This window comes from Phaseolus vulgaris, chromosome 2 (genome assembly GCF_051622355.1).
Source record: "Phaseolus vulgaris cultivar YP4 chromosome 2, ASM5162235v1, whole genome shotgun sequence".
Taxonomy (NCBI): domain Eukaryota; kingdom Viridiplantae; phylum Streptophyta; class Magnoliopsida; order Fabales; family Fabaceae; genus Phaseolus; species Phaseolus vulgaris.
In genome coordinates this window covers 43482458-43499560 of record NC_143499.1, presented here as the reverse complement: position 1 = coordinate 43499560, position 17103 = coordinate 43482458, and the positions used below count along the sequence as shown (strand labels likewise).

At 34.6% G+C, this 17103-nt stretch overlaps 3 protein-coding genes across 4 annotated transcripts; 2 read left to right on the top strand and 1 right to left on the bottom strand.

The window, feature by feature from the left end:
• Positions 1 to 221: 221 nt before the first annotated feature.
• Positions 222 to 3586, bottom strand: LOC137812343 (DOMON domain-containing protein / dopamine beta-monooxygenase N-terminal domain-containing protein). Its single transcript, XM_068614284.2, has one exon. The coding sequence runs from the start codon at positions 3326 to 3328 to the stop codon at positions 692 to 694; it is 2637 nt and encodes an 878-aa protein (XP_068470385.1). The 5' UTR covers positions 3329 to 3586; the 3' UTR covers positions 222 to 691.
• A 3901-nt stretch (positions 3587 to 7487) lies between these two features.
• LOC137812344 (cytochrome b561, DM13 and DOMON domain-containing protein At5g54830) lies at positions 7488 to 10846 on the top strand. Its single transcript, XM_068614285.2, has one exon. The coding sequence runs from the start codon at positions 7767 to 7769 to the stop codon at positions 10398 to 10400; it is 2634 nt and encodes an 877-aa protein (XP_068470386.1). The 5' UTR covers positions 7488 to 7766; the 3' UTR covers positions 10401 to 10846.
• Positions 10847 to 12273: 1427 nt separating this feature from the next.
• On the top strand, positions 12274 to 16961 carry LOC137812342 (CAAX amino terminal protease family protein). 2 transcript variants are annotated; one of them, XR_016518803.1, is made up of 7 exons: positions 12274 to 12431; positions 13449 to 13684; positions 14034 to 14094; positions 15652 to 15776; positions 16042 to 16093; positions 16188 to 16312; positions 16506 to 16961. XR_016518803.1 is itself a non-coding variant. In XM_068614283.2 (7 exons), exons 1-7 carry the CDS (start codon positions 12338 to 12340, stop codon positions 16654 to 16656), a joined length of 855 nt encoding a protein of 284 aa, XP_068470384.1. In that variant the 5' UTR covers positions 12274 to 12337; the 3' UTR covers positions 16657 to 16961. The 2 variants fall into 2 exon arrangements, 1 of the variants encoding a protein (XP_068470384.1); XM_068614283.2 differs by having other exon boundaries at positions 16042 to 16104.
• Positions 16962 to 17103: the final 142 nt, after the last annotated feature.

Here is a 17103-nt window from a genome sequence, read left to right as displayed (position 1 = left end):
GTAAATATTGAAAGTTTATATAAGATGCTTCAAGTAACTGCTGGGATTGCAATCATTTCAACTACCACTTTAACCATTTTCAAGCTATAAAGGCATCTAAACTATAAAGTCATTTGAATTTATCTTTTATAGTTAAAACTAATTACTAAGAAGCTTCATGGAGGCATTAAGAGAACAAAGGACGAAACATGCAATCGAAAAAAATCTAAAACAATACAGCATTATGGACAAGAAAAAATGATGTATTAACTTTCTGCATCTCATAATTTACAACAATGCCTTTGGCCAGATAGCATTCCATGTCTGAAATCATCTATTATGATACTGTCAAACTAACCATACAGAACCTACAAAGATCAACAAGAAAGCTTTCACCTCGTGAAGTTTGATTTCTTCTACTTTGGGACGAAGTAGTAAAAGAAATAGTGTAGTCACTGGAGTGAAGAATCAATATAACCTAATCTGTTGAAGATGTATCAGTATAGGAAATATATGCTGCAGGAAAGATACTCTTCCTGAAATTAGAAAGCAACATATGTTGAAAAAAGATATTGAAAAGTAATTGCCTCCCTTTTCACCTCAGAAAAGGCCTCATAACTAACAAAGAAGAATGCCGGCTCACATTAAATAAAAAATTTGCAAAAAGCAGGCTAGAATGGCAACTTTCTATTAGAACTTAAAGAATGCGACTTTATCTGTTCAAAGGTTCTAACTGAACTTCCATTCTCGCAGAAGGTAAGAACTCTTTATTTGCAGTTGTTCTGGATTGACTCAAGAGATCAAGTGAATCATCTTCCTCGAGATTACCAAGCACCCAATTGCTTCTTTCAAATATCTGACGCCTTATTCGCTGCCTTTCATGGTATTCCAAATAAAAAACAATCAATGCAGCAATTAAGAACCAAATTGCCAAAGCCCAACTGAGTCCATGGACATTTTCCACACCATATCTGTCTCCTAGATGCTTCAAACCAGTAAAAAGTGCAGCAATGCCAAGAACAATGGCACATCTACCAACAATTGCGTGGAAATATTCCCAAATAACCCTATTGAAGGGTGCCTGCTCCCCATTTGCTGGTTTTTGAGGCCTTAGGAAAGCATTTAATGGCTGTATACAGGCCAAAAATATAGTAGTAAATCCAAATTTAACATGTGTCGAGCTGACATAAAAACCCCTAAGCTCAGCCACAGCAAAAAGAAGGGCAAGTAGAACAATTACCAACCCCGAGTATTGCAAGTAAACATGAATCCGGTACCATCCATCACCCTTAAGATGTTTTAAGTATCTGGCTGCTAATATCCCTCCAGGAAACAGGATACCCCAAGCAACAAACATCATAAATCCATGCACAGCTAAAACCGGAAGCAACTCCTGCTCCGCCTCAGCTGACCCACGCAGCAGCTGAACACGGATTGGCCTATTACTTGTACTAGAATGCATATTCCTGTCAGTAAGATGGTCATTAGTCCATTTAGTACCCATTGCCCAAACAACTTTGAGTGGAGATGTGGGATCAATAATATTTTTACATTCTACCCTCCTCTCCCGCCTACAAGATGGGTCCAAGGGACGCGTAAACTCCAAAGTAATGATGCCATTTTCTGTTTTACACCTCACATGTGTCAAATTCTCCCGTGTACGATGCACGCTTAAAGCGTTTTTTCCATCAATCCAGTAACTGTTTACATGTCCAATACCAGTAGCATCCATCCAACCCACATACACATAACTGTTCACCATACCACTTCCAAATCCTATGGCAAGATAACCACTTTTTTTCTCGCCACGAGCTGCAATAGATATAGAATCCTTTGACAGTGACCAAAAGAAGGTAACCTGTTGATCATCCAATACGACACTGTTATTATACATATCTGATAGACCCCCATCAACGACCTCAACCCTCCAACCCATTTTCTGATCATACAACGAATGGTAGTAGATGTTATCAGGAGTGTTCCTGTCAGGAGCCCAAACTAATTCTGTAGGACTGGCTTGAACTCCATGGGCCTCTGGACCACCAGCATAAATAGTCTCAGTCTGATTCCTCATCGTTGCATTTCCACCAAGCGGATCTGAAGTAATATAAAGTGCAACATCATGCCCTGCTTGGATGGAAAACTTGACTGGCACCCCTCTTTCCACTCTCAAGACAGGAGCTTCCTTTTTGTTGATGTAAAGAACCTTTGCAGGATTTGGAGGATTGGGGTAATGCATTGCCGGAGCCGAAGATACCACCAACGGAACATTTCCATCTGCAATGATGACACCTTGATCTTCTTTGTCTTCAGCATCCAAGGGTCCCTTACAGTCATTCACATGCTCCGAGATATTCAAAACCAAATGACCAAAGTTTTCAGCCCCGTGATTCTGAGGAAGATAGTAAGGATTAATAGTATCAGGAGGCTTAATAGGCCCCAAAGCCCAAATAACCTTCATATTTGCAGTATGATTCACCGGGCGATCATAATTTCCTTTAACCTTACTCGTATGCCATCTGTATCTAACAAAGGAAACCCCATCACTCCTATGTCCATAAACCAACATCGAACTGTTTGCTAAACCCACCCCATCAGGCCCTTCATAAACTGAATCCGGACAAACCCCTTCAGCAACTCCATCACCTTTTTTCGCACACTCACTATACTTTGTAATGAAAAAATCATCCACAAAGGGTAACCCATCTTCCTTAAACCCTGCAACAGCAACATCACCACCAATCATGAGATCAGAATCTTCTGCGCTGGGGTCAGCCCACCCAAAAGCCATGTAATCGGTGATCCCAATCGCAGCCTCCAACCCAATTTCAAGAGACTCACCAGACACATTCAAACTCCACCTCAACCTGAAATTCTTCGACAAAACCTTGCAATTCTCGAACACCGTCGGAGGTGACTTACCGGGGTCCTCCCTGCGAAGCACGACGTGGCCGAAATCGGAAGCGGCGGTGCGATCCCAGACGGCTAGGACGTTGATCATGCTCCACGAAACATTGCTCAGCAAATGCACATCCAAGGTGGAGTTCTTATAGGTTTCGTTCAATCTGTCGTTGGAAACAATAAATCCGGCGGTGAGGTTATCGAAACCAGAAGCCTGCGCACCCCACCAGTGGACGTCGGAACCGGGAAGCATGTCAAATTGGGAAACCCTAAAGGAGCAATCGTCGGTGATTTTGAGAGATCCTCGAAGCTGGTGCTGAACCATTTCAAACTGGGACTCCGAATCGATGAGGGAGCTGTCCCGAGTGCAATTCGGAGCGGGATCCGCATACCGGAACAACAACAAGAAGTGCAAGAGGAAGGGAAGGAAGAGGGATCTGCGAAGCATGAGGGGTGCAATTGTTGCACTGTCACGCAAATCGTGTTGTGGATCGGAATCCACGGTGACGCGCAGTGCAGGAAGGGGTGGTGATCGTGTTGTGTAAGCGGCGTGGAAGGGTTGAAGTAGATGAGACGTTTGTGTTATTGTTCCAGTGGAGAAATGAAGAATGTTTTTTTGGTTTTAAGGAGTGAAAATGGAGTTGTATTGTATGCATCACTGTCGTCAGCTCATAGAATGGATCTCACGAGTTGTCCTCAGTCAGGGTTTTACTTCGATTCCTACTTTCTACTATTTATATTCTCATTATTTATTCTATTCTATTCATCTTCTCCTAACAATAATTTCTGTGAGGATTATTATGTTCAAACCATCACTCCTTTTGCTTCAAAAATCAGATTATCACTTAAATAAGTTTTTTTAAATCACTTATCTATAAATAAATAAATTTTTATTTAAAAAATATGATATAAACGACAAATCTATTTAATTTTTTAAAAAAAATATTTTTTAAAACAAACAATCCGTTATATCTCAAATATTTTTAACCTTTCACTTGTCTTAGGGAATTTTTTGGAATGTTTTGCATTAATTTTGACTAAAACTAAAATCACTTTATACATACTTAAACAACTTTCGAATTGATTTAATTTTAGCTTGATTTTTTTAAAATCAATCATTTAATAAAATATTATTTAAGTTAAATAAATTATTTATATTTTTATTAAAGTTGACGCTCGCTCCATTTTGTTGGCTCAACTTAATTTATACAAAATTCAACTTAAGAGATTGGTTCAACTTCACCATCACATATTGGTGGTTAAATGGACCAATCTATATTAAATTAAAAAAAACATTAATTCCACATCATTTAAGTTTATATAAATTTAACGTGCATAAAAAACTTAACAAAAATAAAGAGAAACAGTAGTAAATACTTGGATAATATAATATTTTATCATTAATTTTATAAAATAATTTGGAAGACCTAAAATGTTATGTGACAATACAAATATAAAATTGTAATTAGATTAAGTGTTTTTTTATGTGAGACTCTAAAAAAATTTAGTTTCAATCATTGTGTTACGTGTACACGAAGACTTAAAGGTAGATAGTGAATACTCAAAAGACGAATTACAAAATTTATGATTAAGGAAAAATGAAGGTATGACTAATTTCTAGGAGTTACAAAGGAAAGATTAAGAAGGGCCAAAGAAGTTAGGGAAGAGATTAAAGCAAAGGAGAATGAAAGACAATGTTCCTCTTTAGTAAAAATATTAGTTTTTTTTTTTTAGTTTAGAACATCATTACTTTTTTTACTTTAAGAAACATTACACTTTAAGATACATGACAAATTTAAATTAAAGGTTGAAGTTTCTAATATAAACTTGAGGGTTAGAAATATTGTGACGGTTATAACTAGTGAAAAGTATAGTTATTAATGAAATTATCGTTATTCTATTCATCATTCTAACCTTTGTGTAGTAAACTTGTAAAACTTTCATTAGAAGTTTGTAAGTTGTTTTTCCTATAAATGAATTCGTAGAGTGCAACTCAACGAGGATATGGTGTTTCTTATGGAACGAGTTTCTAGTTGGCCTCCGATGAGAGGGGGAGGTGCATATGAAAAAGACTTGTTGATGTTTAAGTCAGTAGGAACACAAAGATAGTAAGTTCTTAACAAAATGAGAGCTAAGAGTATGAGATAAGATAAATTGTACTTCCTAGAGAGTAGGTATTTATAGAACTCTTAGATGATGGTCTTTAGGTTGGCCGTATGTTTGTCATTCATTGCTTCATAAATAGTTGGTCGTCATTAAAGACTCATTGAGTATGTTATTTTATTCATAATGGTCATTGATGGCAATGAAGGCTCGATTAGGGGATGCATATAGTCACCCCAATCTTATGGCAAATAGGTACATAAGCCCCCCGCTCGGAAGCTGAGGTGATAATCTAGTGGTGAGCAACCAAATAATGAACGAGTTCGATTTAGACCCATTTGGGTTTAGTGTAGGTCGACCATTGATTTTGATTTTGAGTAATGTCTGTTAATTGGTTTAAGATTGATAAAGATTTGTCGATGTTCGTGTTTGAACTCGGATAAGTATTGTTGATTCAATGACCATTTGGTCTTGGTGAGCTATCTGACCATTTGGTTTGAGGTAGCAAAATCCCAATGTAGACATTACTTTAAATCATAATCAAGGGTGTCTAAAAACACTTTGTAGAAGAAAAAAAAACATAAATAGGTGCTTCAAACTTTAGAGATGTTCGGTCAATAACACCAAGAAAATAGATCTTACAGATCCGACATGCACCAACTACAAACACATAAATAGATGGACAAATGAAAGATAGATATTGAGAGAGAGAAGCAATGACACATGACCAATTATGAATAAAAAATATTAGTTGTTTAATGATTTGTTCTGGTACGTCAATATAGTCTCACATCACTTAGCAGTTGAGGCTAAAGGCAGTTAATATACTCGTTCCTCCTTCAACCCACTGATACGCCTTTTAAGGACAAAACCGTGATGAAACTCCAAATTCTAAAACTGATAATATCTCAGATGCAGTGATTGACTCTAGCGATTTAATTCATGGTTGGACTTAGCATTAGTTTAGCATACCATGATTAGTTATATTATAGTTAACTATATTTAGATACTAATTGAATGTTAATTTGTAAGATTAATATAGTTTCCTCTCTAGAACACCACTTAGGATAGATTATAAATAGGTGTTTGAAGACTCTTTCAAAAATTGATATTATATTATTTTAGATTTGTGAGATTTATAAATCTTTCTTGAAAATTGATATTATATTATTTTAGTTCTCTTAAATAACTCATTTAAGTGTAAATCTTTTTTAGCATTTATCTTTCACCAATGTGGTTGTTTTTCATCCCTTTCTTTTCATTTTTTTAAAAATATTTTTAGCCTCTGTTATCTACATTTTCCTTTAGTGGTTTAACATATACTTTTATGAGTTTCCATTTAACTTTTCTTTAAAAAACTTGGAGTTGATAAGTTTTTCTATGACACATGAGTCTTTATCAATCTCTTGTTTAGTGTGTATTTTGTTACCTATTAATTTGCACCTTGTGCATTAGAGGTTGTATTTTCTTTACTAGGAACAATTGAAATGATATTTCAAATAACCTAACAATGAATAATAGGTATTAGCCTCCCAAAATGGAAATATATATTATAACTAATTTTATTTTCTTAATGTTTGAGGAGTGAAAGTAGCTTCTGAAAGAAAGTTTAGTAGATAAATTGATAATCCATTGAATATGAGTCTCAGATATAGAAGAATTATAGTTACTTTTGAAAGCTAGTTATGAAAGATTGTTTGCAATATATATATTTTTTCATAATGATGTGTATTTTATCAAAATATTTAATATCAGATTGAATTGAATTGTGTTTTTCATTTTTTTTTCTAAAAATTACATCATTAATTTATATCTATTGCGAAGTAAATTTAAGGGTTAACTTATACTAAAAAACTAGTTTGGTAAAGTAAGATTTACACTAATTTATAGATATATACAAAAGTTATAATTTAATCTTATTTATAGTTGAATGAGATCTCTAACACACTTCATCATGTCGGAAAAATCACACATTTATGTCAATAATACCGAAGATGAAAATTCAGAAAATCCAATACTAGATAATACGATATATTCAAATATTAATAAAAATAATTTTATAATAATTTTTTATATCATATTAAAAAATAAATTTAAATTTAATTTATTCTCATAAATTTGACTTAATAAAAGGACATTTTTACTCATTTATACCAACCTTACCTTTACTATTTTCCCTTTCGTATTTTTTCTCCTCTACAGTATTCAAGTTTTTTTTAATAACTATACTATTCTTAAAAGTGAGTTGTCAGATCATTTGTTTAAAGATAAAAACACACACACTCGTCCATATCTCACTTAAGAAAATTTTATTGTATTTTTCTTAATCATTTCTATTGCATTTTTTAAAATTTTCTAGTGGTCTCTTAATGGTTAGCATGATCCTATGATAAAAAATAATATAAACAACAATGGTGTGCATCTAGGCACAAATCGCATAATTAATTTATTAATTTTATAATATTTTAAAAATGAATTCAAATATTAAAATTGAATATAAAAAACATGACTATAATTATTTTTATAGATCATAGAGTATGAATAATGAATCCTTGTGTATCTCGCACTAAACAAGTACATTTTAGGGTGCGGTACGAGTCAGGGATCATGAACTTCGACAGTGATATGCAACAATCACTGACTTCATTTCTCCACACGAAGAAGAATAACACAAACACAAACTAAAATCACCCCAACACCTCCGCCACCACCCCATCCTCAGAACTTCGCCGCCGTGGATTCCGATCCACACAATTTGCCTCACTGCAACGATTGCACCCTTCATGCTTCGCAAATCCCTCTTTCTACCCTTCCTCTTTCAATTGTTGTTGTTGAGATATGCGGATCTCGCTCGCAGTTGCACTCGGGACAGTTCTGTTGTCGATTCGGAGTTCGAATTCGCAATGGTCCAACATCAGGTCCGAGGATCGCTCAAAATCAAGGACGATTGCTCCTTTAGGGTTTCCCACTTTGACATGCTTCCCGGTTACGACGTTCACTGGTGGGGTGCGCAGGCTTCAGATTTCGATAGTCTCACCAACGGATTCATTATAGCCGACACCGGATTGAGCGGAACCTACATGAACACAACTTTCGATGTGCCTTTGAGGAGCAATGTTACGTGGGGCATGATCAATGTCCTCGTCGTCTGGGATCGCGCCACTGCCTCCGATTTCGGCCATATCGTGCTTCGCAGGGAGGCCTCGGCGAAGCTACCTCCGACGGTGTTGGAGAATTGCAAGGTTTTGTTGAAGAATTTCAGGTTGAGGTGGAGTTTGAATGTGTCCGAGGACTCCCTTGAAATTGGGTTGGAGGCTGCGACTGGGATCACCGATTTCATGGCTTTTGGGTGGGCTGACCCCAGCGCAGAAGATTCTGATCTCATGATTGGTGGTGATGTTGCTGTTGCAGGGTTTAAGGAAGATGGTTTACCCTTTGTGGATGATTTTTACATTACAAAGTATAGTGAGTGTATGAAAAATGGTGATGGAGTTGCTCAAGGGGTTTGTCCTGATTCAGTTTATGAAGGGCATAGTGGGGTGGGTTTAGCAAACAGTTCAATGTTGGTTTATGGACATAGAAAGGATGGGGTGTCCTTTGTTAGATACCGGTGGCATTTGACTAAGGTTAATGGAATTTATGATCGCCCTGTGAATCGTTCTGCAAATATGAAGGTTATTTGGGCTTTGGGGCCTATTAAGCCTCCTGATTCTATTAGTCCTTACTATCTTCCTCAGAATCACGGGCCTGAGAATTATGGTCATTTAGTTTTGAATATCTCGGAGCATGTGAATGACTGTACGGGACCCTTGGATGCTGAAGACAAAGAAGATCAAGATATCATCATTGCAGATGCAAATGTTCCACTGTTGGTGTCTTCTGCTCCAGCAATGCATTACCCCAATCCTCCAAATCCTGCAAAGGTTCTTTACATCAACAAAAAGGAAGCTCCTGTCTTGAGAGTGGAAAGAGGTGTGCCAGTCAAGTTTTCCATCCAAGCTGGGCATAATGTTGCACTTTATATTACTTCGGATCCGCTTGGTGGAAATGCCACGACTAGGAATCTGACTGAAACTATTTATGCTGGTGGTCCAGAGGCCCATGGAGTTGAAGCCACTCCTACAGAATTAGTTTGGGCTCCTAACAGGAACACTCCTGATCACGTATACTATCATTCGTTGTACGATCAGAAAATGGGTTGGAGGGTTGAGGTGGTTGATGGCGGTCTATCTGACATGTACAATAACAGTGTAAATTTGGATGATCAACAGGTTACCTTCTTTTGGACATTGTCAAAGCATTCCATATCTATTGCGGCAAGGGGAGAGAAAAAAAGTGGTTATATTGCTGTAGGATTTGGAAGTGGAATGGTGAACAGCTTTGTGTATGTGGGTTGGATGGATGATACTGGTACGGGACATGTAAACAGTTATTGGATTGATGGAAAGGATGCTTCTAGCATACATCGAACACAGGAGAATTTGACGCACGTGAGGTGTAAAACAGAAAATGACATCATTACTTGGGAGTTTACACGTCCCTTGGATCCATCTTGTAGGCGGGAAAAGAGGGTAGAATGTAAAAATATTATTGATCCCACAACTCCACTTAAAGTTGTTTGGGCAATGGGTGCTAAATGGGCCAGAGACCAACTTACTGACAGGAATATGCATTCTAGTACAAGTAATAGGCCTATCCTTGTACAACTGATGCGTGGGTCAGCTGAAGCGGAACAGGATTTGCTTCCTGTTTTGGCTGTGCATGGATTTATGATGTTTATTGCATGGGGTATCCTGTTTCCCGGAGGGATATTGGCCGCCAGATACTTAAAACATCTTAAGGGTGATGGATGGTTCCGGATTCATGTTTACTCGCAATACTCGGGGCTAATAATTGTTTTGCTTGCCCTTCTTTTTGCCGTTGCTGAGCTCGGGGGGGTTTATGTCGGCTCAACACATGTTAAATTTGGATTAGCTACTATATTTTTTGCTTGTATACAGCCAGTAAATGCTTTCTTAAGGCCTCAAAAACCAGAAAATGAGGAGCAAGCACCCTTCAAGAGGGTTATTTGGGAATATTTCCACGCAATTGTTGGTAGATGTGCCATTGTCGTTGGTATTGCGGCTCTGTTTACTGGGATGAAGCATCTGGGAGTCAGATATGATGTGGAAAATGTTCATGGACTCAGTTGGGCTATGACAATGTGGTTCTTAATGGGTGCTTTGATTGTTATTTATTTAGAATACTACGAAAGGAAGCGAATAAAGAAGCAGATATCTGCAAAAAGCAATTGGGTGTTTGGTAATATTGAGGAAGATGATTCAGTTGATCTCTTGAGCTCAACTAGAACAACTGCAGATAAAGAGTCACTACCTTCTCACAGAATGGAAGTCCAGTTAGAACCCTTGAACAGATAAAATTGCATTGCCTGTTCTGACAGTTACCTGATTTTTGCAAATTTCACGTTTAATCTGCGAGCTGGCGGCTTCTTTATTGGTTATGTTATGGGTGTTGTCGGAGGTGAAATGGGAGCCACTTACTTTTTTTGACATATATTGCGTTCTAGTTTCTATGTAGATTAGCTTTCCTACAGCATATAGTTCCTATAGTAGTGATACATCTTCAATAGGATAGGTTGTATACTTCATTCCAGCTGTTACACTTACTTTTCTTATACTTCTTCCGATAATCGAAGAAATCAAACTTTACAAGGTGAAAGCTTTTTTTTTTATCCATGTAAGTTCTGTATGGTTAGTTTGATAGTATCTTTAGATGATTTGAGACATGGTATACTATCTGACCAAAGGCATTGTTGTAAAATATGAGATGCAGAAAAATAATTAAGCATCATTTTTCTTGTCAATAGCTCTCTATTCTTCACAGATTCCATGTTCTTGTATCTTTCATCTTTGGTTCCATTAGAGTGTGTTTGAATAAGAAGTTTTGGGAGTGTAATCAAATTTTTAAATGTTTTTAAAATTCAAGCATGAAAATATAATGTTGGTATCAAATTCAAAGAATTTTTAAAATAATGGGGATTTTATAAGGAACTTTTATGAATGTAAAATGAGAGAATTTCAAATAACACCAAAACAGAGAATTTGGGAATTCTATGACCATAACTACCCTCGCTCCCGTTTCTCATTCACCCTCACATGAACTTGCCCTTGCTCTAAAATTCTCACCATGAGTGCTCCTGAGCACTCTCAGACAAGTCAACTGCAGGTAAGTAATGTTTTAAGTTGATACATCTCTTTCAGGCAAATCATAATTTTCAAATATACACACCTTTGTCACAAGTGGTTCTGCTTCAATACTGCAAACTCTTGTATTGCTTCTGGAAAATTCTGCATCTTATATGTAGCTTGATCTTGAGAATTTATTGCTACCTCCGACCACCCAGTGGTGGGTTTGCAAGTGCTAGATTCCACACTGTTTGAGGTTTGATATAAGTCAATCCCGTGCTCGAAGGAATACTGTGTTTTTGAATGTCTTTATTTACCTTCTTTACTCTTGTATTATTGTTACATCATCATTAAAGTGTTATTTTATCTAATAAGCTTTTGAAATTGTACTTAGTCAATGTTTGGACTTTGGACCACTTGCTAATATGATTGGGTCTAAACCAAAAGACGTTCGGTACAGTATTTTACGAAAACAATCCATTTCTTATGAGTACCAATCAGAGCCTTTCTCAAGTAAAGAATTGTCAAAATACATAGACAATGTTACAGACCATGCTTGTTTCAGGGTTCAATCTTGCATTCTCCCGAATCACATTCCTAGTAGTTTTAAAAATAATTAAAATTTAATTAATTAAAAAATAAAAAAAAGTGTAAAAAGAAATGAGAAAAATGAAGTGGAAATAAAAAACAACTTTAATTTCTATAGAAATATAGGATACAAACCATTTTTTTCAGCAGGAATAAAAGTTATCTAAACACATGAGATTAAAATCTGTTAAAATTTGTACATACCCATCTTAGATCATAATACTAGCTGCAAAATCACTTCAACCCATTTACCAAATGAAGTGAAATATGTCGACTAACAAAATTTTAATTATGGAAGTATCATTCTTTAATTAGTTATTTATTATTATTTTTACTTTCCTTGGTTTTATTTTATACTAATTTTTTTTATCAATACCTTCAAAACGACCGTATACTAATTAAATGAATTTAAATTAATAAAATGAAAATTATATATAATGTTTTTTATTTTTATTTTTACATATAAGTTTATGTTACTCAAACATTTTACTCTAAAATGTTTTTACATTATTTTTTGTATCAATAAAATTTCAGTCCTTGAAGAAAAGCTTATTCCTGTAGTCTCACTCCTCACGCTGTATATGGCTACCCTTTCGCTCACACTTCTTAACTGTGCGAGCACCGTCGAGAATCCCCACACCACATTTTCTTCATCCTTCTCCACTCTCGCTCGCAGTAAGTCCAAATTCCTCAACCGCTTCTCTGTTTATTTCATTCAATTTCTGTTTCTTTCCTTGTTTCATTGATTTGTTTCTGTTTACCCAAATTACTTAAATAGAATAGATGAAGAGAAAGCCCAATAATTTTGTTTCAAAGTTCGGTAAATTCACTATTAAATTTAATTTGGACTGCATTTAATTACCTAAAAGGAACTTACCGTGATTGAGCTCACGCCTCGAATTCCACCTTTCGGCTAGACATTGAAAAAGGGGCAAAAACATCTCGCGTGAAAATTTTATCTGTAAAAGTTTCAGCAGCTTTAGAAAACTTGCAAACTACGTTTTGTTAGATGAGGGTGAAGATGGTAAAACTAGGAGAGAAAATGAGGAAAATAAAATAAAATAAACCTTTTTTATATAATAAAATTAGTATATATATAAGGTAAAAATAAGAATTCAGAAAAGTTATACAAGATAACTTATACAAATAGGCCTATGCATAAATTATTATAGAGAATTTTTTCTTTCGAAAGATGTTTATGATTGATGAGCTTGTCCAGGTTTGAAATATAGAACCATTCACGTGCTTAGCTTTTTGAAGGAGTTGGTTGGTAGTTAGATTTAGAGATGAAATATGGATCTGTTGACGTGCCTTTGTTACTAAATAGTGTAGAGTTCGACCATCCTTCCCCATTGTTCTCATAAAAGATTAATTTAAGTATGAGATAGGTGGGTTTGTGCATCATCAAGAGTGCTATTTAGTGTGAATAATTTTTATACGATTTTTCACGAAATTGATTTTTTAACCAATAAGAATGGAGGGTTTGGGTACGATATGTATGAAGTATTAGGTTTGATCTTCATTCCTGCCATTTTACACACACAAAAAAAAATTATCATTCAAGCTCCAAGTCCAAAAGAGTGTTGTGAGGTGATTTGCTTGAGGTGTAATAAAAACATCATGAGCCGTCACCTACTAGCTGAAACTTTTGGGATTGTTTTTTTTTATAGAGTTTTTTTTCTTCCTATGTAGGGAGTAGATACAGCACATGCTCTTTTGCCAAGAAATCATTGAGGAAATCCAGAAGAGATGGACCAGAGGCATCCGGAGATATCCTAGATGATAAAATTGTTCAAAATGACAACTTGGACACTTCCTTTAGTCCAGCTGCCAAGAATTCTAACCCTTTACCCTCAAGGAGTGCTGTGCTTCAAGCTTGCATAATAACTTCTGGTCTTATAGGTGCTTTGGGATTAGTGATTCGGCAGGTTCTCTTCCTTTTATGCTTTGCTACATCAGTTTTCCCCTTTGCTGCACTTGCATGTTTCCTACTTTGTTGTCTATCTTAATGATATAAACTGGATTTCATATGAAACTTAAGTATGTTTATTTAGCCATTATGAAGGGTATTTCAGTGTAATCTTTCTTTCCTTTATACACCACATTATTTGGGAGAAATAACCTGAGATTGAAAGTTCTAATCAACTTTTTTTTTCTTCTAAAAAGGAGACTTAAAGTTTGTCACAATTTGAATTCTCATTGTTATATGTGGAAATTCGCATGACACAGGATATCGTGTTCATTTTGCACTTCATTTTTTGTTTTTGCAAATTGCAGGTGTCTCATGTCGCGTCCGTGGAAGGATTGCCAGTCTTAGACTGCTCTACAGAAGTATCATGTATTACACTCATCTATTTCTTGGTTCTTACTATTAGTTGTGGTTCAAAATTACATGGATTTTTTTCATTAGAAATTGGTCTTAAAATGATATTGGTTATCAATAACTATTTTTGAACTCTTAATTGCTTAAAATAACAGTTATCATTAAAAATTTGTGTAATACTTAAATTCATATGATAATGTTGGACTGAAATTTGGGTAGAAATTAATGAGCCAAGGGGTAGATAAATTTGGATATTTTTAACAATAAAACATGAAAATTAAGGCTACGTGTATGGTGCTATTTATTGTGACGTTTTCAGGAATACTGACATTACATTCAATTTTTTAGATATGATATTCTTCTAGTTGAACGCTAAGGCTAATGTGCAGGGGGAACCAGAATTATATGAGAGTGAGAACCAAATCATACGAAGGGGAGAGAAAATATATTATAAAAGTTAACTCTTATATAATGTAATAGAGATATATAACAATTGTTCATAAAAAAATATGTAATATTAATAAGGCTTAATTATGTTTTTAGTCTCTAAAACTTGGAATATATTAAGTTTTAGTTTCTCCAGATTTAAAAAAATCATTTTAGTCCTTTAAATTTTAAAACCTGTTCTAATTTCTTAAACATTAAATTTGAAGGACTAAAATGATTATGTTCAAAACTGTTTTAGTTTCTAAATAGTTAATTTGATTGATTAAGTATATATTTTTCAAATTTGCAAGAATAAGATAAAAATTTTATAATTTGGAAACTAAAACTGAATTCACCTCAAATTTCTAGAATTAAAAACATAACTAAATCTATTGATAATATATGAACATATTTCTCTTGTATGTAAGAAAAATATTTATACTTTTTCAAATAAGTATTTTTCTTAAAAAAAATAATATAACAAGTATTATTTTGATATATAAATAATTATGATAATAAAAGAAAATATTTTTGTCTCTTAAAAATCAAGTTGTCAATAATTATCTTAATATTCATAATAAGTTTGTCCTAATGGTAAATATTAATAAATAAACTTTATTTCTTAAATCAATAGTAATCATATCAACTTAGTATAAGTGGAAAACTAATATGGTAGCAATTGCAATCATTTATAACTTTAAAAATAATGAATTATAAAAGAAAAAAAGTACTATTTAAAAATAATAATAAAATATTTTATCTCAAAAAGGAAAAAAAATGATATCTACATTAAAAACTACATAAAAATAAAATATATATTTAAAAAGAGAAAAAAAATCATTACATTCAAAAGTAAAAATATAATACCTAAACATTATTGTCTCCAAAATTGTAATTTAAAAATAAAAAAGTAATTTTATTAATATTAAATATTTTCTGTAATAAAAAAACTAATTAGAAAAAGTTCAGGGGGAGCCTTGCCCCCCACTGCCTAACCTACCTCAGTCTCTGCTAATGTGCCATCAACTTTTTTAATTGGTTTAATCATTTTTATGACGAGAATATAACTTAAGTGTGTTTGTTTCTTGGTTAATGTGCAAAGCTATCATGTATAGAGCATCATAAGATCTTTTTTTTCCTCTGCAGTTGGTTTTGAATTGTGGCATCTTGAGTTGATTATAGGACTTGTAGTGTTAATATCATCGTGTCGCTATTTGCTATTGAAGACATGGCCAAATTTTGCAGACTCTAGCGAAGCAGCCAATAAGCAGGTAACTGAATCAAACCATGGCTCTGAAAATGTTCTGTAATATTTTGTTAGCTTAGTTTGTTGTTAGTGGATTGCAATTTAAAATGTAAATATTCTATAGAGGATCATAGTAAGTTGAGTAAAAAGGTGCATCTGACTAGAAATCGTTTCTTCTTGAGATAACTTTTTTTGCAAGTCTGTTGCTTTTGTCATTTTTGTGTTTTAGTCTGTATTAGATACACCGATGCTTTGCTGAACTCTGGAAATACTTTGCTTTTCTGAATCAGGTCCTTAGCTCACTTCAGCCTTTGGATTATGTTGTCGTTGCATTCTTGCCTGGTATTAGCGAGGTTAAAAGAGAGCTACTTTTCTTGGCTCATTTCATCTTTCCTGTTCGTTACACTGATATCACATATTACTACTTAAATTCCAGGAACTCCTTTTCCGAGGAGCAATTCTTCCACTTTTGGGAACGAACTGGAATAGTATTGGGATTGCTGCATTGATCTTTGGTGTTTTACACCTGGGCAATGGTCGAAAGTTTTCTTTTGCCATCTGGTGCATATCTTTTAATTTCACCCATTTCCTCTCTCTGTTTTTTTCTCCCCATTGGTTGAAAATTATTTTACCGTATTTGATTCACATACTTTATTCTTCCAGATTACCCTTTTGTTTAAATCACAATTTTTTTTCCAGTATTGTCTTTGTTAGTTCTGATTAAATTACAATAATATTGTTGTCTGTGTTTTAGGGCAACTTTTGTTGGTCTTGCATATGGATATGCTACAATTTTATCTTCTAGCATTATGGTTCCCATGGCTTCTCATGCGGTGAACAATCTGATTGGAGGGCTTTTATGGCGGTACACGTCAAATACTCCAAACCAGGAATTAAATGAGTGATTGCCATCTTCAAAGATAAGTCACTGGCTCTCTATAATGTAACCCTCCCTGCCCTGGGTTTGATGTATATGTGAGTCTTGTGATAAGGAAATCATGGAGATCAATCGAAGAAGGAAGTTTGCAAATACAACAAGTAATGGAAGCACTGCTCTCCTCCATTGTTTAAGGAAAAATTCCTGTTTGTATATTACATATTATTTATAGATCTCTGTTGTAGTCCTCTAAAAACATGCCATGAAATTAACTGTAAATAGATAACTGTAATTTTTAATGGCAACGAAGTCACTTAGCTTCCTTGTTACCAATTTGACTTTATTTGTCTCCCATTTTTGGAATATGGCCATATTGGCTTGGTTTTTGTTAAGCCTTTGAATTAATGTTCTCCTAAAAATAAAACGGAAAATAAACAGAAAAGCAAGTCACCCGCGTTTTGGACGGGTGTGACAC